Here is a 21,863-nt window from a genome sequence, read left to right on the forward strand (position 1 = left end):
CATGCATAACAATACAAATAAAAATAATATTGAAATTGTTAGGTAAATCGTATACCCTGACTAGCAACACCAGTACGTTAGTGTGCCCCGAGCGCGCTGCACGCATTGAACAAAATCATGAAATCACATAAACAAGAATCATTATGAAAAAATAATAAAAAATATAAAAAATGTATTTACGCTTATAACAGTGTTAAATTGTGGTGTGTAAAATGTTATTTTTATCGGTAAGATATAGATATAATAATAAAAAAGTGAATTGTGGTGCAAAACTTTAAAATCTATAAAATCAAAAAGAAATATGAGCACATAATATTATATATATAAACCCATTATGAAATATATGAAAATTTTTGATTCCCCGCGTCTTAGATAACATTCGTGTAAAATCAATATTCTCTGCGCAGTTGTCGTCCCCTTGTGACTTAACTATTACTTAACCTAAATAATTTAACAACAAATGAACAAAAGGAACATTTTATTGATTGAATAATAAAAGTACGTCAGATATTTTTAAAGATTCATGTCAATTTTTTTACGACGATATATTTTTAAACTATTTTTTTTTTATTTAAAAACTAGTAAAAATACAATTAGCAAGTGTTTAATTGTTTAAAAATAGCTACAGATATTATTAAAATAATTTAAAACTATGTTAAAGTGATTTTTTTTATAAAATAACATCGTTAACAAGTGAAAAGTATTATTTAATTTATAAACGTTACTGCGTCGTTAATCGAAAAGATTTTTTTCAATAATAATAAATATTCAATAATTTTTCAATTTAAATAAGATATTTACGAATTAATATTTTATTAGTCACGAATTGACGCTTTTGTGATCAATTTAAACCTTTTTGTAAGCTGACTTACGTAACTTTTAGTAAACCAGTATTGAGTGTTTGAGCCCCGCAATGTCTTATTAACACGTGAGCTTCAGAAACGAGGGTTAGAAGCATCTATAATAATAAAAATGAATCGCAAATCTCGAAGGCTGGATCTATTCAAGATTTTTTTTAATTTGACTAAAACTCCTGAACAACAGTCCATAGGGTAGCATAACAATTCCATATTATGTTGGTATAAAAACCTTTTTAGTAGCCTACCTAGGCTAAATAAATTCATATTAAGGCGAAACGAAGCTCGCGGGGGCATGCATTATTAATATTACTACAGTGGCGCCACAACCCATTTTTTCACCCAAAGCACCAGAATCTCACCAGATGTTGCCTATTGGATACACCTGTCTGGGGATGCTTATTTCACACAAATGCTGTCTTTATCGCTCGTACAGATTCAGTCCTTTGCTGATCTTCAATAATTTTAATCTATTAGAAATAGGATAACACTCAATTGCCTTTAAAAATTAAAAGCCGTACTATCATACAGGAAGCAGGTTTGATCCCTGTGCACCATTGAAGTTTATATGTTTTTATATAACTCTCAAGAGGCTCATAATGATACTGACTCTTAATATAAAAGGGCCTTTAAGTATAAAATCAGCCATTTGTGTCAGTTCCCTGGGTATTCAAAGACACGTATTAACATATAAACAAATACGGTATAATATTTCATTCATCTTCACAGATTAGTATAAATGTAACGTAAGCTGACTTTGTTAACAAAACGAACTCAGTTTATTTTCTAAATAAGATCGTTTGAACCTTTCCCAGACCTCGACTGCCTTGACACAAATCATTTAGAAGTTTCTTCATCTACTGTGATTAATAGAGCTGACCTAGTGGCTTCAGATTGCGGCTTTAATCAAACCTCAGCACCAATAGAGATTCTCTTATTCACAGTACGTAGGAAGACTCTAAAAGTCAACAGCGCGTGTCATAGAAGGTTGATCTACTTGCCTATTAAGAAATAACTAAACAGAAACAGAAATAGGAGTCCCAGGATATTTTAAAAGAATAAATAGCTTAATTAACGACTCTGGGCAATAGAACAGGCCAAATGACTTCAGAGTTCGACTGTCCTCCCTGAGGTGGAAGGTTCTAACCCCAGCGGCAATAAAGATTCTAGGTCTCAAATACCATAAAGCGAAGTAGGACCAAAAAAGTTAACGGAGTGTGTGACAAAAGAAGGTCGATCACCTACTTGTACGAGTATAAAATGTAAATTGAAATAGATAAATATAAATTTCTTTTTAACTTTTTTATATTTGATTTCTTTATGCTTCCGTATCACCTTGACCTACACATATGAGCGTTTAAACACAAATTTTGGACACAACCGCTATATAGAACCAACTGTTCCGTATACCAACTGTTCCGAACTAATCCGACTAAGGGTCGTTTCGAGAAACAGCGTACCAGTTCCCAAGCCGGCAATGCTCTTGCGAGCTCTCTGGCAATGGGAGTATAGACGGCGATATCACATAACATCCTCCTTCAAGAGTAGAGTGTACCATTCCCTGAATAGTCGGGAACGCACCTGCTTAGCCACATGAACCTAATCTTAACCCTTCTAACTTTGGTGGTCCACATTTGACTGTTATCCGTGTAAGAGAGACATCACAGGTATTACCTAAGTCTCAGGCCGAGTTCATAAAGGAATTGGCAACGTGCCATGAATTATTACTACCTCCTGACCCCTGACAACTCGTAAAACTTTTAATGCATTGAAATTTGGCAAAGCCTTGGACAGAATTTGAAATTACATCCCGAATGGACCACTTGGCACCCATATTGTAGGTGAAAAAATTCTGTTCAATAATATATTTCGATATGGTTAAAAATCGTTCACATACAGTTGTTTAACAGTCGTAACTTAATAAATTATAAAATCGATATGTTAACGTGTTCAAATTGTCGATTATTATTTTTTAATAAAGCAAACAATGATATATGTCCATGTGGTTATTATTGTGTTAGTATTTTTTAAAGAATAGGGGCCAAAGAGAGCCTACGTGACGTCCAAAAAGAACAGCCAGTTTGAGTGGGTAGCCGGCCTTTGATATAGAATTACACTCTTACTTTGAACAATTTCAATATTTTCCAAATTATTTTACATCATATAGTTTAAAGTATAATAAATCACAAAATTAAAAACGGTTCATGCCCATTGAGCAATCCAGTAATCTAGCTATTGCCGTCAGCTGTGGTTCTCCGCGGTAGAGAAATACAGCTCGCTTGCGCTTGGAACGTTGATGAAATAGCCTTTTGTAAATATTTATTTTATTTAATTATTATTAACAGCATTCCTTACAGGTGCTCCTAAATCAACAAGAACAAAATTACATAATAAAAAAAAATTGTCGTTTTGGGCTCTGAGGCACGATTCCTCACTATGTTTTCCTTTAGAAAGTTCGTTGGAAAACCTGGTGGCTCTGAACCCTATTCAGAGTCATACGCTGAAACCACTAGGCGAACACTGCTACTGATGCTAAGCAGCTCTAGTGAACTCAAAACTGAAAAAATTATTGCACCTCGATATCTTATAAATTTTACAAGGCAGAGAAAAAGATTAACTCGTCTGTCATAATCATTGATCAAAAATAATAATCCAGAATTAGAAATTGCTTCTTGCGTCACAAATTTTATTTTTGAAGTTTTACCAACGATTTGTGACACAATTTCGGGACGCGATAATTTAAATTTATTTTTATATATCCTAACTAGAAAAACTGCCGTGTTCCACCACTATGTGGAACTGCTGCCTACTGAAGTATTTATAGACCAGGGAACTGTAGAGTGTCCATGGGCATCACTTAACATCAAATGAGACTTCTGTTAGCGCCCTGTTCTGTTCTTTAAGAAATATTCAGCTTTCATAATCGGAGTCAAGGCAGAATAGGAAATTTGACTCTTCTTCGACGTTCATTCCACAACAGACCGAATGAAGCAATATTTGAGCTTATTCATTACTTGCTACTTGCTTTTGGTTCGCCTTAATATAATCAATAATGCTTAATTTACCTACCCTACCTTTTTAGTAACATACCAATATATGGAAAATGTTCCATGTTACGCTACCCCATAGAGACTGTTCCCTTTTCCGAAATGAAAACCTTTATCAGAGTATAAGAAATAAATAAATACTCCTAATGGTCTAGCTGTCTTCTGGTTTTTTTGTGTAACATTTCCTCTTAATATAATGCTAGTATAGATCGTGCATTTTAGAAGAGTAGCATTAACCGATTAGTGCCAATACTCAAATGTACAGTATTTACAATATTTCTGATCATAAAAATAATATAGAATAAATAGAAGAGATAAATACACGACGAGATTAATAATTATTAATTAAACAATTATAAAATTACTAAAATTAAAGGAAAATCTATTTTAATGTGTGACGTGAGCAACTATGGATATCCGTACCTAGCTAGTTTATCAAAATGCTCAATTTGGACTTCGGTGAGGATTGAACAAAACGCGGTCGTTGAAAAGTTGGGACAAATGGAATGATGGGATGCCTATAGGGTGCACGAAACTTTGGTAAAAGGTTGTCCGATCGACCTGATTGTCTTATTTTTTTCATTCTCCTTAACTTATGGATTCCACGGTCAATATCATTCTACCCTGCTAACCTTATGACGTCCTCCCAATGCCTCACCCATTTCCATCCCTCAGCCATTTCAGTCTTTATGGGATTTATTGGAATCCTTAATTTTAGTTTACTTTTTAACAGATCGCTTGCCCCGATCGAGATCGTAAAAAAGTTATCAGTCAAAAATCATCCAAAAAAGTCAAACATTAGAAAACTTTAAAGCAGTCGTCATTTTACGTGTTTATTTCCCGGGGCAAGCGATATTATATGATTTGATCCTACATTTCGTACTAATAAAACATAGAAAAAATTGTTATCACAGTAAACCAATTTGAAAACTTAACCAAAACAAAAACGAAGTATGGCTTCATAGTGAAATTTTAACTGTTTTCTGGGCAAATAATAAAAATATCTAATGAGATGTTTATTAGTGGCTACGGCATTAAAAAAGGTCCGTAGATAATAAACTAAGTGATGTTCTATAAAACGGATAGATTTATTTGCAGGTTAATTAATCTGTTATTTATGTGATGGATTTCTGATTCGTGAAACCAACGGGATGAAAATGCGCTGGATTTTTCCTGTGCCAGGTGAGTGTTTTTATCAGGCAGGTCTAGTCGTACACGTGTTAGAACAGGCGGCAGACGGACCGAGGCTATGATTTTAAGTGATACCGCTCATGAACGCCCTATACGGCACGCTCTTCTTTTTATAGATCAGAAGGCTCATTTGAAGTGATACCACCTCCCATGGACACCAGAGGGTTCCCAAGTGCGCTGCTGGCCTTTTAAGAATTGGTTCGCTCTTTTCGTGAATGGCCCTAAGTCGAATTGTCTCGAAATATTAATAGGCGTAGTAGTGGTACCCAAAAATTGCCTGTAAACGCTCGTTTCATCAGCTCGAGGTGATGAAACACAATTATTAGATTCAGAAATAAGACCACTAAGCGAAATATTGCCATTAATTGTTGCAATACGTCGCCAGTGAATGTTCAGCTCAATTCTTCTACATAAACTATAGAAGCGGCAAAGACTGTAATTGCTAATGATGAGCAATTCTCTTTTCTTTTACAGTCCTCCTCATGTCATGGTTTGGAGTGGACGACGTGAAGGCAAACTCATGTATTCGAACTGGTAATGTAAATTTATATGTCCGATCATCGATATATATATCGTTAGAGGCAAATATCTGATACGAATTCGCGAATAATTTGTAGTAATAGTGAGCGGTGTGTGTGCGAGTGTGTTAAAAGAGGAAAAGGAAAATGCTTAGAAATTAACTCGAATGGATGAAGAAGCTGTTAACGAGTAGGATATACAGGATAACAGTAGGTGGTTAGGACTTGGACCAAATCCAGGACGTATTAGAGTATGGTGTATGTTATGAAAGAGAGATAGTTATGTGAGGACCGTTGCAAGTGAAGATGTGTGGTCTCTGGATGAAGACTACAGGGTGCCCTATATATCAACGTCTACCTGTAGACAGGATATTTTATTGTTATCATTTTGGACTTCCCTCGAAATGCGTCATAATTTTTGTTTTTTTTTTCAACCCGTGTATAAAATGTTTCTTTTGATTAATAAAAAAATATTAATAATTATCATTTTTACCAAATTTCTGGCTAAATACATATGTGAACAGTTAACATGAAAGATAGCTGATACAACACAAGTCATGAGTGGTGAAATTATCTTTAAAACCTTACAATTCTCATGTCGTAGCTCCTTGGACGGCTTCACCGATTTTTGTTTTGTATTCGGTAGCAAATAGATCGTTAATTTGTACACCTAAATGACAAAGGCGTCCCCCTTTCTAGAGAAAAGAAGGCAAAAGGGCATCACCACCAGGATATTGTCTGAAGGCGTGCTGGTTGGATTTTAAAAATTGGTACACTTAAATTGGTTCCAAAATTCTTCAGTGTGCAGATTTTTCATAGTGGTACCCAAAAACTGCGTTTAAACACTCAGTTGTTGACACGTGGAGGTACGGGTTTTACCTTCTTCCCTTTTAGGGATATTAGCACTGTAGTTATACATGCTCTTCTGAAGGTAAAAAGTTTGTTTGGTTAAACCTCCATGTAAAACATATCTATATAGTTATGTTTTATAAGTCTGTAGTTTATATAGCAATATCTATGACAGTTCGTAATCCACCGAGACAGAACCAACGATCCAACTGAACATAATCCAAAACAATTTTCTAATATAACAAATATATATAGTAACTAATGATTGGTTTGAATGTGTGTGTGTGTGTATAGTTAAGGGACCTTTTACTATTTATTTCTTATTTATCGAAAACTGCCTCGTTGGTGCGTACTGATATGCCTCTAGTGATGTAAAATTATCGATATTTTATGTGTTTGTTCACGTGTTTCACGGGAATGCGTGTGACGTAAGGAATGGGTATATGCATGTGTGTATAGTAACACAGATTGGTATTTTAACACCTGGTCCATTCTGCTGGTAACTGAGATTACATAGAGAGGCCTTGGATATGTATAAATTACAATAGTAAAGAAGAAATATTTTAATGGTTTTTTTAATTATCAATTTACTCTTGAGCATGGTTCATGCTAATATAATATTAAGTAAATTTAGAGAATTATACCGAAAACAAAACAAAAATTTCAGTTACAAGCAGAATTTTCTAAATTTCCTCTTGAAAATTCATTATTTAGATTTGTTTCTTCCTGAGTGAGTACGTTTTATCAAACCAAATGATATACTCAATTAGCGGGAATGGACCAACGCTATACATTGTTAAACCAAAAAGACTCGTATCCTGTTTTGGCAAAATGACTTGTATCCAGGAATCTTATCTCTTCAAAGATAGCCGATATTGAATCGAATATCGTCATAATACATTTATACTATTTACTTATAAACAAATAATATCTATATGTCGTACCTTAACTAGGTGGCCAATCAACAGCCTCTTTACTAAGCGCCGTTTAACTAACAGGCTGAATAAATCAACCGTAACTTTTAAGGCTGGCTTAGAGCATTCGTAGGACAGGTCGCCATTGCAGCTTGTTAGCCAGTGGACTGTGAAATGGATGTTTAAATGTATCTGGTATAAATGTAAGTAGTATCAGTATGGTATATGTAGTGTATGTGCGCAAGCTGTACTATATTACTAAATATATGATAGAGTGAGAACTAAAAACCTAACCCTACCCAAGGCCTACATATGTACCCTTACACATATATAGTACCTACAGTCTTCGCCACTTTGAGAGGAACCGAGAAATAAGTAAAATAATAAATAAGCCAGAGCAATATTCAAATCTGATTAATTGTTGACATCTTAATCATATCTCAATATGACATCTGTTGGTGTAACTTCAGTTCTATTTGGAACAGCTACGGGACACGAGGCAACCGTTGGAGTTCGAGTGTAAAGTCAAGTGTTGAAACAGAAATGAAAAAGATGAAATATACATCACTCAAACACATCTAACAGGCATTTTGACTGCTCCAAGGATACAATCCTGGCGATGCTCAGATGCGGCTGATACACTTGCTATTAGAGTCGTGGTCTTGGGACACAGTTTTGGACCTTAAAAGAAGTAATCAGCGTTATTTAAATATTTACCTTAGAGCATAGCGTGTCGTGATATAAAAACGAGCGCATTTCTCGAAATGAGGTCAGTCTTCAAAGGCCTTTGACGTAAACATGCATTTTTATTTAAAACCTTTATGGGTCATACTAAACGTTTGAATAGTGTATTGTGTGACAAAACCTTGAAAATATTTAAAAATGGGTTTTGTGTTCTAATTCTTAAAATTAAAATCTTTGAAGCAACTACTGTGGCTACGATGGCTGACGTAACCTTTTTGTATGCGCTATCAAAGTTCTTCTCAAACTCCAAATAAGTTTATTGACATAGGTAAACAGGGATTTATGAACGTCAATAGAAAATATGTTAAATTGATTCTAAATTTTCATTTACTACCAGTTCACAAGTCTCGGGCGGAAAGCGGGCAAGAGGAACTAGCAAGAAACTCTCCGCCACATTTTTTAAAACGCCAAGGTGTAAATCACTCAAATTTTTTTAAACTTGAGCAAATCAATCCTCATTCAAATAATCGTCAAATTTATAAAAATGTGACTGACTTCGCTTTATGCAGCAAGCTTCCGTCCTGTTGTCCATCCTCGTTCGCTTAAGCCGAGGTCCGAGTCTCGCGCTTGCACTAATCGCAAGAAATCATTTCAAAATTCAGCTTGGAATTGAAATAGGAATTTTCCCGGGACTAGAACAATGTCGTCTCCTGCGAGGTGGCGAAAGGTTGAGATCGAAAAGTTATCCACAATATACGGATTTCGTAATAACAATAATAATTAAAGATTGATAAATAGAAAGTAAACAACAACAGAGGCCACTGTGTCAGTGTTATAAAGCTGCGATTTCCTCGCTTATTGCGATACTTATTTGTTGAAAACACCAGCTCTAGGGTTACTTACGTGCCAACTTAAATTTGCTGTGCACTTGTTACTCCAACAGTCTCGATGGCGTATTCTATATTTTAATATAGAACATATATAATATTACAGGGAAAATTTACATATATTAGTTTTCAAACGTTCAGAAAATTGTGTAAATCAGTATTAAGATACTATATATTATGTCATAGATTATATAATTATAGAAAACGATGTCATTTGTTTTACTAGCATGGCAACAAATAGCAATATCATCTTGCAGGTTGCAATATTTTTTTTTTTTATTGTCAATGTATCAATGTCAATTGTCAGTAGTAGCGCCGTACGTGCGCACTACCGTGTTTAAATATTAAATAAAAATGTCGAATGACGGTAGACTACCTTTACTACTACTAATTTTGCAAATATTAATTATCTGCGCTTACAGGATAATAAAACAAAGCAAGTAATGTAACGAAAATTTTTAATCAATTGTTCTATAATGACGTGAGCTGGATACAAGTATTTTCGCCACGGTCCAATTTACATTTCCATAAGACGTACTCACAAAAATGTTGTTACCTGTTCCCAACTAACGGTAGCATGGATTTTCAGCATTATGGACTATAACACTCACTCCCCTAATACAAGCTGAATGCGATAGATGTAAGTATACATTTACTATGCTTATTCCGTATCTGTAGTAAAAATTGTGTGTGTGTCAACTGTCAAGTATTAGTGTAATGGCGTATCCTGTATTCCAATTCAGAAATTTTAATTTGGATGCCCTGGGGACCAAGGTCGTAAAGCACTGTAGACTTAATATTTTACTATAAAAAAACACGAGGAAGTCTTTATTCTCCGGAAATTATTTTGTGCACAGTATTAGTAATTTAACTAATTTTAGCAAAAAATATTTTTGATGCGACGAGTTAAAAACAAATAGAGTGTGGTAATAATATATCTTTGTCATATTGATTTCGTGAAAAGAGTGGTAATAAAGTATTACGTTCTGGACATTACGCAAAATTACCGTCGTAATGTGCTGTTAGTGTGTCGTCCGTAATAACGTTTAAACAGTGAAACTCTTCAGTCTAATTAGACAAATTACTGTAGTGTACATTTCGCTATTTAACTATTTACGCTAAATACATAACTATGTTTAAATCATTGAATAAGAAATTAGTTTTCAATGAGATATAAATAAATTTGTAGAATATGTAATGTTCTTAATATACTAGTCTTAAAGAAAATGTTTTAACGTCTAGATCCCCGGGGCAAGCGAAATGTCGATGATGTGTTGGTTTCTGAATTTACCCCTATCCCATTGAAAAATGCCTTAATTAGTTCTAAACAGATCTCAATTGACAATTAACGTCCAATTTATACTATCAGAGATCTATAGATGTTTTGTTTGACGATATGAAGTTGTTTTAAATGCTGTTGTGAGTTGAGATGCGTTTATACCTTACTATGTTTATGTTGCCAGTTTAATTATTTTGCAAAACTCCATTAAAAAATTTGTGAAAATCGTCCGCCGAACGACGCTTCGAAGACTGCCAACTTTTGACAATTGATCTATTAGTTTGTGTCTTTTTTACCACATACATAATTATACATTATTAAATTTTGAACCTTCTGCTGTATTAATTCCTTCATAAACCATTATTTTTTCGTGGGGAAATGCATTACGAATATCCTCCCGCGGTACGGTTGCCTGTAAAGGGTTATGTGGGACTTGCCACTGTGCATACCCACTAAAACACCACGGAGCCACCAACAGTCGCCCGATTCATAAACCATAGACCTCCTTGACTTCCGTTGATTTGTATGTTTTATGTTAGATAATGGTTATAGATAGATAGGTGTTTCAGCGAGAGCATAGCAACAAGTGACCTTTGTAGCTCTAGACCTCAGATTTCTGTATCTGTTGCATGATAATTTGGCTTAGATCTGGACTGATCACCTGATTAGGTAAGTAGGTGATCGGTCCAGATCCCCCTATGTCACACGACATCGTGTTGGGGCTAAGGCATGTTACTTAACGACGTTTTCCTTCGTACCAGTGACCTAGCCTAGTTCCGAATATTATTATTAACAGAAATATAGTCTAAAATAATCTTTTCCTTTCACTATAAATTATTGATTGAAAAACTCGAAAATATTGTTCATTTTATTTCGAAACTCATTCGGGGCCAGGGGCGCTCCACTCCTTTATTGCCCAGAGGCCTTCTGACTTCTTAATCCGGCGCCAGGAAGGGCCCATCAAAATGGCGAGCTGATGAAATGATAGAGATAGCAGAAAAAGAGTGGCATTTGGCAAAGATAGAGGCATCTGGCAAATAAAGCCTTTAAGAAGTGTCCATATCAACAGATTACCAACATATTACTATCTGCTAATATTTGTTATTAATATTTTATTATTATGTTTGGTAATTGTTTACTAAAACGCAGGATTGAAAGGATCCATCCTGGTACACTGTTGCACACCAAAGCCTCCAATAAATCTCTCCAATAGAAATATTAATTCATTTGAGTACATTAAAGCTGGTTATTTTTTGATTAAAAAACGAATATAATTACCTTTTATATCGTGTTTCGTGAGCTTTACAATGCTTTTAACCTTTGTGTGTTAAGAGAAATCGATTTCACTTCACAAAACACTTGTCGGTTTTAGATTCTATGGTAATTAACTTATAAACTATTAAAATGTAAGAGCAGTGTTGACCTGGCTTCAGTGACTCTTATTCCAAAAGGTCGTAGAAGCCCCGCTCTATTGGTATTGTCTATGACTCAGCGTAGCCTAACACTCGCTCGTACGAAGGAAGACATCGCAATGCCAGCAATAGACCCAAATGCCTTAGAATTAATTTAAAAAAACAAAGGAGATTGTAGGACCACTGGTTTTATAGACCCTTTTGAATTGAAAAAAGAATTATTACTTATAAATTTTTCTTAATCTTGTCACTCACTTGATCCTCAAATCTCTAAGGCACTTCTAGAAGCCATAGAAATAAGTCTTTAATATGGTTAAAAATGTCGATAAGTTATTTACGATATTAAAATAACTAAAGGAAGAAGGGACTGAATTACCCATCTTATAATTACATCATACGACAGTTTGGAACAGGCCTGAACCTGCAATCCTTGAATTTAAAGAAAAGCGAAACCTTTGTCAAATATGTATATTTAGGGATTAGATTATAATTAGGAATGCAAGGGGTAGCCTTGCCATCAACGCGCGATCTCCTCCAGGCAAGTATAGGTAGAAAAGCAAAAGAAAAATAAAGTGCAAAATTAACAAAAAACTTTAGATAAGTTTAACGTGACAACGTCATTACAAAACGGTAATGAAATGATTCCATACTTTTAAGAATAAAATTTAATTTATCGTAATTTGTAACAAAGAAGGAGTGAGTCCTCTGAAGCATAGGCCAATTGAGAGGAAGATAGATGCTACGCAAGCCTACAATGAGCATAGCTGGACAAAGAGTCATGCTTTATCGTGCGTGCAGACGGCGTTCATCGATTTATTAGACGTTATTGTTGTAAACTCTAAACAAGCTAATCTTAAGATTCACGAAAATTTAAAGCAATATAATAACAGGAATGAGCAGGAACAGAAGAGCAGAAGACTTTAAGTTGAATCTAAATAATGTTAATAGTCCAAACATTGCATCACGCTTGGTTAAAGGGTGGTTGAAAGTCGGAACTTAACGTCAACTTCCGTCTGTCGAAAAATGAGTCGACACACGGGAGTCTAAGTCTCGACTTAGGTGACCCAAAGAGCTTACTTAGTTCTTTTCATATAATTTAGACATATTCCTCCTAAGGTAAGTCTAAAATGAATTCTCAGTACAATTTTACCAGCCTCGCTACTCTGTCATACACACACATGTACACAGAGTACCATCGCTGACCTCTCTATAATTGGTGCATAATCATTATATTTAGAGTCCCCTAATTTCCTATAGCAGAAATGTAGATGAATTAAATTAAGATTAAGACAACCCATCCTAAATTTAAGATTCAGCTGTCAAATTATAGTCTAAGATTGATACTGTCACACAATTGCCCCTCTAAATTTAGTCGAAGAATTAGTTTGTTAAATTGTCTCCTAAATTTAGTCTAAGTTTGATGCCGTCAAATGATTGGCTCCAACATTCTAAGAATGAGTCTCTGTCAATGAATTTCCGCACTACACTGAGTGTTAATTATATTTATACAATATAAATTTGATTTCAGCACGCACGATATACTGTTATGAGTGCGACAGCTGGACGGATCCCAGATGCAAGGATCCATTCAACTACACGGCGTTGCCTCGAGATCAGCCGCCATTGCAGACCTGCAATGGATGCTGTGTCAAAATGGTGCGGTATTCTAAAAGCCGTAAGTAAATTTTAACCTTATGAACAAAATATGTATTTCAAACACACAAATAAACAGTACTTACAATATGTTTAAATTTAAGTAGTAACGATATAGGATAAATAGAAAATGAAAACAAAATTAAAGATGGTCCCTGTGGCAGCATTTCCTCGCTGTAATAAAGTAAATCGATGTTAGCTATTGTGATTTCCATTCGTGTTCTGCATGGCCCCTTTTGGGTAAAGGCCTCCTTCTGAACTTTCCATTTGGATCTGTTCTTGGCTTCTTCCGTCTCTTTACACTGTGGTAAAAGTGACAAAATAGGTAAAGCAGCTGATTTTTCTTGTAATAAATATGTTTTTAGTCTCGCAAGCTCCTGAACCAAAGCTCGTTCACCCAAGGTTGTCTTTAAGCAGTAAGATCGCCCATTTTTTTCTTATTCCTCATGTTTCGTGACATCGTGTTGCGACTGTTATTATTACAATTGGACTGGAAAATTCTATTTTATGTTTCAGCGTACGAGGTGGTCCGTCGGACGTGCACATCGCAGTTACAGATAAACCTCTTCATGGTGGACCACGTTTGCATGATGGAAAGTACAGGCAATGGTCACATGTGTTTCTGTGAGGAGGATATGTGCAACGGCGCAGCTACTGTCTCTAACATTTTAGCATTCGCACTGGTCATAATAGCATGTGCATGTAGGTGAAGTAGCTAGGATCGGTCGACTCGAAGGAAATTTTGTGGGAAATACGAAATTTAAAGAGGAAATTTAAATTTAGGGTGGAAATTTACCCTGATAAATCTAACCAGTATTTTAACTGAAGTACTCCAGAGTAATGTGGCGAAAGAGTTCTTTAGTTAAGATAGATTTGGATTGTCATATTTATGATTGTTGTGAATATTTCGAGAGTAGGCTAATTTAGGAGTGCGATTAAATTTAACGGAAGTGTAAAAATGTGTTTAAATTTCGTTTAGCGATTTTGAAATTTAAACTTAGGATTATGCGAAAGTTCAAATTAGATACGAATGTTCATGTATAAGTGAAGAATGCAAAGTGATGTGCGAGTCACGATAAATTAGGTGATTTATCGAGTCGATCGACGCTGCAACACTAGTTTTTAATTAATTTTCGTCCAATTGTAGATGTAGAACGTGAAAATTCACGGAAACGCATTTTCCCTAAGGACTAGGCTTTGCTTCATTTCTCAGATACAATCGCTTGCATTCAAACACTTCGATTCATTCACATTGATAGGTCAAGTGATCAGTTGTCAACTGACAAATTTACACTTTGACACATATAAGGTATCCGTCAAGTGGTCAGTTGTCAGCTGTCAAATTTACACTTTACATGGCCATTTTTCATTGTCAACTTAATTAGTCTTGGAACTTAAATCATGACTTTATTAATTTTTAATCCTTGTATATATTATTCTAAGGTTGTAAGACAGAGTGTAAATAGAAAGATGAAGAACTATTTGACAGTTATGTATACTTGATTTACGAAATAATATAATCAATGTGTGCGTAATTTGGCGTGTTTTAAGTGAGTGTTAGACCTTTGTACCCATGTACTCGTGGCAGACGTCAGAAGTTAACCGCAAAATTTATGTCACTTTAACACTTTACTTTCATCCTTAAATAAACCAGTCTCATGCATTTGGTTAACAAATATTCTGACGTGAAAACAATGTCTGATATGTGAACTGTCAACTGTCAAAGTCATTTTTCATTAATTCGATCGATGGAGCTAAAAAAAAATATCTTGTAAAATCAGACACACTGGCAATTTACCACTTTTCTGTTTCTTAATGTCAATTGTCACTTCAAATCTCTTATTGTTCTTATCTCTTTTAACTTCTTCTCTCTCTCTTCACTAGAAGCATATTGAAAACTATTTAGTCTGGTTTAGTGGACTTAATATCCAAGAATCGCTTTAAGTATTTGGATAAACAAATTGTAGTGAATACAATTCGTTAAATATAGTTGACAAATATAGATTATAGATATATTTTGTCTATTTCAAAGACAATATATATACGTAGATAGAATGTAAATTGAACGGGGAATGCTGACGTTGCCTCGCCACCGCTTTACAATACGATTTATTTGAAAAGTATTTCTCTATAAATTCAACGATAATACGTTGTTATGCAAATGTCATTTGACAGTTGACATTAAAGAGATACTATTCTCTTGATATATGCTTCGAATAGCTATTACTATGTCCTTTCTTAGCCATGTTTTCATAAATATTTGTCAAAGTTAAGGTTAAATGCAATGCAATCTTAGCCACTGAGCGGCCCTACTGAATTGTTCGTAACTACTGAGTTTCCCCTTCGTCCCTAGTGAGTGTTTAAGAAATACATATTCCTTAGCTACTATTCTCTAGCTAATTGAGGCATATGCTAATAGAAAACGATAAAATACATTAGTTTAGTGATGGAATCGCTTAAAACTTACCTAGACCAAAAGATTTGCTCATAGACGCACTTTAGATAGAAATTTTGAAATGGACTAGCGTGAACTGCCGATTTGTAGGTAAATCGATGTATTATATTCGATTGAGCGAAGTTAAATTTATATATCAGATTCGAATTGTGTAAGAACAGTTCGTTTAGTACGAATACTTGTATACGTACTAATATATGCATGCGGTATGTCAAAGATCGATGGAACGATGATAAAGATAAAATAAAGAATACATCATTGAGCTAACGATGTTACAAGAAAAATATATAAACTAAAGTTATAATGGCCCCACATGGCAAGACGTACAGAAAATTGGAGGAAGAACTGGTGCCCCAGGTTCAATAAACTATAAAGAGGAAGACAGTGTAGAAGGTGGCTAGACTAAGGAAACGGCTGATACATGGCTAAGAGTGGCGCAGTGCGGACGGGAATGGCGGGATTTGGAAGAGCCCTTTGTCAGAAAAGAGCAAACAGATACCTAAAAAGAATGAGATAGAAATGTAAATGTGTTTATGTGTAAAAGTATTTGAATTGAAAGACAATTATTACGACATTAAGGTACTCAATTGTTATAAAAATGAGTGTGACCTAGGTTCAATAATCTCCCAACGTAAATCCCCTGCCGTAAAGGATCGGGAAAATTGAAAATTCAAATGACCTTGAACATGTTTTACATTGCCGAAGCGTGAGAAATAAACCAATTATTATAGGCTACACTTATGTAAGAGAAGCCTGACCATTGGTATTACCACCTACATATTAATCGGATAACATTGTCTTAAAATTCTTGAAACAATCTTTGTCTGCGATTCGAAGGCCTTCTGAATCTATTGGAGCATCTGACGGATCGAATACTAAACGGTCGATGCACATGATAAGTTCGAATGAAAATTTTCGTCGTCATTGGTATCTTACATTACATTCGACTTTTCTAATCATTTCTACCTTAATGGAAGCTTTTAGGTTTAATTTAGGTTTTCGCTCCCTGGAACCATTGTAAGGGCAATATAATCTCAATAAGCAAAGTCAAAAAGAAATAAAATCGGAAGTGACTATTATTTTTGGCCTGCCCTGAATAATGCCTGATCAGGCAGATTGGTGCCGAGACTAGTCAGCAGAGGAGTGTTAAACCTCCCCTTATCTAAAAAGTGACTTTACTTACAAGGCTTGGCGTCTCCCGCCGAGCTCGGGTGACAACTAGCCCGGAATTATCCTCATGGTATTCATGGGCAAGTCGGAGTTACGTCTTGTCCTATATCTGATATATTTGACTAATTTATGGCGGAATTCCATGTGACTATTAAAATGTATTCTAATAGACTTTCGGTCCTGTCGTCGCTTGAAACATATCATAAGATGTGAAAAGTTTAAACTGAGCTCAATTCTAATGCGTAGAGAATTTCATAAGAAACTAACCAGCCATCCCGTTGAAAATTACCAGCTCATGCGATCTTATGAGCATCATTGATATGACAATTAAAATAAAGATTATCCGTTTAAAATGTAACAATAAATAAATAAGTGAAGTAAAAATAAAAAGCTAATGTTTTCTAGCTGTTAACATGTTAAATATAAAGTAAATGTGTTAAGTAATATTTATTATACTCGGCGATAGGATATTTATTTATTTACAGCTTCTCCTTCGATAAAGACCTCTAAAATTGTCGAATCGTGGCGTTGACTAACGTTGCGAATCCACATTGGATATATATAAACACTTGTTTTAGTTAACCAAACCAAACATAACCAAACATAATCTAATACATCAGATGTTTAGTTATGGTGATCAACGCGTCCTGTGACACATAGGCCTCTTCCAGCTGTTAGCTCTTGTCTAATTTGTGTGTCCTATTCTCTTCATATCGTCAGCCCATTTCATTCTCTGTCTACTTTTCCTTTGTCGTGCTTCTGCAATAATTGTTGTCCATTTCAACTTGCTTTCTCTCGTCATATGGTCCAGCGCCTTTTAATTCCCTAATTTTCATAATGTCTCCTACGCTGGTCGTTCATCTTATCTTTTCTACTTTTTTACCCAAATAGATTATATTTTAAACATTATCATGTAACACGATACAAGAGATGGATATGAACGACAGCACAATAAAAGAGACCGTGCCGGCTTTAGGGGAAGGCAATCAGGTCTACAGCCCCGGGGCCTCCACAAAAAATCCTCCCTATAGAGTCTAATATTGAGTTGATATTCTTACACAATTCGAAAAGTATAATTTCGAAGCAAGTACAAATTTGAAACCAGTATTGTACCAGTAATCTTCGCTTACTATATAGCTATTGATCGCTAGTTAGGTTACACATAAGTTAGGAAAATAAACACCAATTAATCATTAAATTCGATTGTAAATTTAGTCTTAAAATAGTTCCATTTTAAACTGTCCTCTACTTTGTCTCTCGCTCGCATTTACACACTATACTACTCCTACAGTTACATTTAACAAAACTTCTCACTATTTCGTTCATGTCAATAACAGATACGAAGTTGTCAGAAGCAACTCGTACCAGTGAATTCAAATAGTTATATACAACGACTGGATGGCAAATTTGAGCAAAGCTTATTTGGAACTAAAGAACTAATACAGCGCGATAATGTTAGATTCTGACAGCTAGAACGTACATAAATAATCTGTATAGTGTTAGCCTTTAAAGAAACAATATTTTAATGGCGGACGTGGTATCTCGCTCGTACAGTCGTTTTGTAGTAGCACAGCGTACCAAAAGCAATATTGCTCTGTCAATATTTAAATTAAGAATATCAAGCATTGGGCCACCATTTTCATATTGTTTATAATTAATTGCTACGAATAATAAATTGTTCTGCTCAAAACTGTTCAAATCCATTTTTTGTTAGAATTTTTGATTAAATTTATAACTTGGGGAGTAGTGCGGTGCATATTAGAAAAGGACGCTAGCATAAAAATAACACTTGCTCATAGGTTATAGTGTTGTTATACGATGTTATTTTTCACTGTTCTTTTACCGGATTTAAAAACTTTCACTACACTCGCGTAGTTGCTCTTTGTTAACAATTATGTGACAAATCGACTCAAAAATTTAAAGATAGTGATCAGAGTCTTTTGAAATACTACTCAAGTATACATCCTGGTTATTACCAACGCATTCCCTTCTAACGGCTCTTGGTCGAGTTAACATTTAACAACTCCGCGATATGTGGTGTTAAGAAATTCCTAACAGATGCAATATTAATTAGTATTAATTATAGATAGATAAATTCTTCCATAATTTAATGCGAAATGTCTTGGTTTGCATGTTTATTTTAAGCATGGACGTGCACTGTAGTGGGGTGGACACATATCAATCCATTAAAATTGTATGCACCAAAAAACTTTAACAATATTTTTGTAAAGGCTTTAGGCGTTGGAATATTTATAGTTTGACAAGTGAATTATGATCGCAGTTTGCTCAACAGGTATGTCAACAGATCTTGTCTTGATAATTTGATTGGTGCTACAGGACATTCATTCATATCACCCTAGCGTTAGATTTTCTCTATTTAGATTTTAACATATCTTAAGGGCTATGTAATGACAGAGTCAGCAGTTCTTATTACTACCATTTGTAAGTGCTGAGTTTGTACAAATATTGCCCAGACGCACTGTCGGCATGAGCGGAATGCGTTGATCAAAACTAATCTTTTATGACATTAAATTATGATAGCTCTAAAGTTCGATAAGTCGGTGGTTCTCATTAATAAGTTCCAAATCAATTTAGTAACATTAATTTAATGTCGTGATCAACAGAAAATAGCATTAAAGTAGCAGATAAGCTTTCACTAATAATTTCACTGTTATTTTTAACTGCACTGTTATTTCGCTTGAAAAGACAGTTAACGAGTGGAAACTGCTATCGGCTATTTTTTTCTGTGCTGGTCACGTGATCAAGAGTGAGTAATTTATATATGTATATAATGTATCAAACTTATGTACTGGTGGAGTTAGAATATCAATAGCATTAAATAAAATGCATGCAATCATCAAATTGGTAACGAAACAGTTTTTTTTTCATGGAGGCAGATGAAAATAGCCGATTAGTTTCAAAAGAAATAATGTGACCTGTTTGTTATTTTTCTTGTGTAATCATGGTCTACCTGTCAACGTTTTTGACAAATGATAGACTACACCATTTTGGTAAATCATTTCGTTCTGAAATAGCTCTTATTACTAAGTTTTCAAGAAAATCTTTTATTACCAGGATATTTTGGAATTGTCATTTGTCAAAAACGTTTGTACGTCAAGTTTAGTCAGGTTTAAGAAAGTTTAAGACGTTCAAAATGCATAAATATTTACAATTATTATTTGTTTTATCTGTAAAACAAATAGTCACCGTTTTAAATGGGACTACTTTAGCTTTACGATCACTATTTAATTAACTAATTTTATCCTCGTAATTTCAAATTATACTTTATTGTCAATATTTTTGTATTTAAAGTATTAATAAGTTTTCTGGTTTTCCAATAATTTATACAACGCTGCAAATGAAAACAAAATGGCGCTCCAGCTCCTATTTTATTTAATTTTCTACTTACCTAATTATGACAGTGTTACAATTATTATTTAAATTAATCGTTGTGATACGCCCACGTTATTCTCACAGTAGTTTTAAATTAAAACTAGTGCCACTAAATTTGGCGCGAACTAAGACTGTCGTCAACCTGACAGTTGACAGTGTTAGCTCGCCTCTGAAGGTGTCAAAAGGTGTGTTAATTTTTAAATGTATGTTATTTAATATGTAATTGAGCAATAATTATATTATGTTATATAAGTTGAAATATTACCAATTCGACTGGAAAAATTACTTTCAACGCTTGAGTTAAAATAAAGATTTTTGTTAATAAAACAACTGATTTTCAAGTAAGTTTCGGCATAGGTCAAGGGTGACTGTGATCAAGGTTTGCATATAAATAGAAAATCCTATAAGAATACGCCTTTTTAGCGTTAATAGTTATTTTTAAGTTACATTGGACGCAATTTGATAAAATTGTTTAGATTTTATTTGTTTTGGATTACTCTGTGGTGACATTGAGTTTATCAAAACAATAACAAAATTGTACAATTAATTGACTTATAAGTAATATATATATCACAGGCTGTGAGCGCGCATTGTGTTAAGTACTTGGCAATTGATGATTTCAACTTGGAATGTTTTGTGACACATATCTATGGCTGATTTTTTTTGATGACGTCAGCGCAATATATGCCTACGGTATTTCAAAAACGTGTGTATTGATATACTGAAGTCAAACTTAGCGTTAAGCTTTAACTAAATATTATCTAGTCGATAGTCTAAGGGGTGTAGACTGTCATCTGTCAAATAAGTCTGTCAATTTTAAGTTAGCACAGTGCCATATAATTTTCAGGTTTATTAAAGGTGTGAAATTTGTTTTTACAATTGTCTAATTAGCACATCAAAGCCTGTCAGACATAGTCTACCAGCTTTATTAATTTCAAATCACCTTTTAATCATATCAATAATGATGTTAACAGCGCGACAGATAGGGAAACGCTTGATAAACGTCACGCTACGACAGAAATTTATGAATAGATTAATTAAACAAATAGTACTCATACAATTTCCATTCATAGACCCTAAAGCCCCGCTTTACATCGGTACTCTGTTTTTGATTAAAAGAACGCAAATAATAATTGGTATTAAAGCTGGAGTAAGCTCAAAGTAGCGTATTTTTTTGCATTTTATCACGCATATTGACATTTCTCAAGCGTTTTCGTTCGAAATGTATTTAGTCTGTGGCGTATTAGTTCATAGCCAATAGCTACAATGTACCAGCAGATTACAGAATAAAGCTATTTTGCTGACAATAATGTGTTGTTTTATTAGAGAATCTGTGAAACGTCATGGGATTTGAGGTAGCAACAATGTTGGTTTTAACGCCCGCTTTTGTATTCTCAAATCTCAATCCCAAAGCAAATTTTTCTACGAGAAATTGATATTGCAATCCATTTCTCATAAACTACTTTTCAATAACTGAACGATTCATCGATTAGTTTTAGTTAAGGTCGGATTTTTGGATTGGATGAAATTGACAAGTCGATGTTTTAAAATAAA

The 21,863-nt window shown here is 34.4% G+C and overlaps 1 protein-coding gene across 3 annotated transcripts; it reads left to right on the top strand.

The window, feature by feature from the left end:
• The first annotated feature begins 87 nt into the window (after positions 1-87).
• Positions 88-21,619, top strand: LOC110993416 (protein quiver). 3 transcript variants are annotated; one of them, XM_045634169.1, is made up of 6 exons: positions 88-227; positions 4,819-5,086; positions 5,570-5,629; positions 9,537-9,587; positions 13,167-13,313; positions 13,808-21,619. In XM_045634169.1, exons 2-6 carry the CDS (start codon positions 5,056-5,058, stop codon positions 13,999-14,001), a joined length of 483 nt encoding a protein of 160 aa, XP_045490125.1. In that variant the 5' UTR covers positions 88-227; positions 4,819-5,055; the 3' UTR covers positions 14,002-21,619. The 3 variants fall into 3 exon arrangements, with proteins under 3 accessions (XP_045490125.1, XP_022115366.1, XP_045490126.1); XM_022259674.2 differs by having other exon boundaries at positions 5,003-5,086; XM_045634170.1 differs by lacking the exons at positions 88-227; positions 9,537-9,587 and having other exon boundaries at positions 4,316-5,086.
• The last annotated feature ends 244 nt before the right edge of the window (positions 21,620-21,863 follow it).

This window comes from Pieris rapae, chromosome Z (genome assembly GCF_905147795.1).
Source record: "Pieris rapae chromosome Z, ilPieRapa1.1, whole genome shotgun sequence".
In the NCBI taxonomy this organism is placed as follows: domain Eukaryota; kingdom Metazoa; phylum Arthropoda; class Insecta; order Lepidoptera; family Pieridae; genus Pieris; species Pieris rapae.

Excerpts from the sequence above, each read along its gene's own strand:
- LOC110993416 (XM_045634169.1), top strand. The coding sequence starts at position 5,056 with ATGAAAATGCGCTGGATTTTTCCTGTGCCAG. Across the intron at positions 5,087-5,569 it reads CTGGATTTTTCCTGTGCCAG|TCCTCCTCATGTCATGGTTT; the intron begins GTGAGTGTTTTT and ends TTTCTTTTACAG. Across the intron at positions 9,588-13,166 it reads ACAAGCTGAATGCGATAGAT|CACGCACGATATACTGTTAT; the intron begins GTAAGTATACAT and ends ATTTGATTTCAG.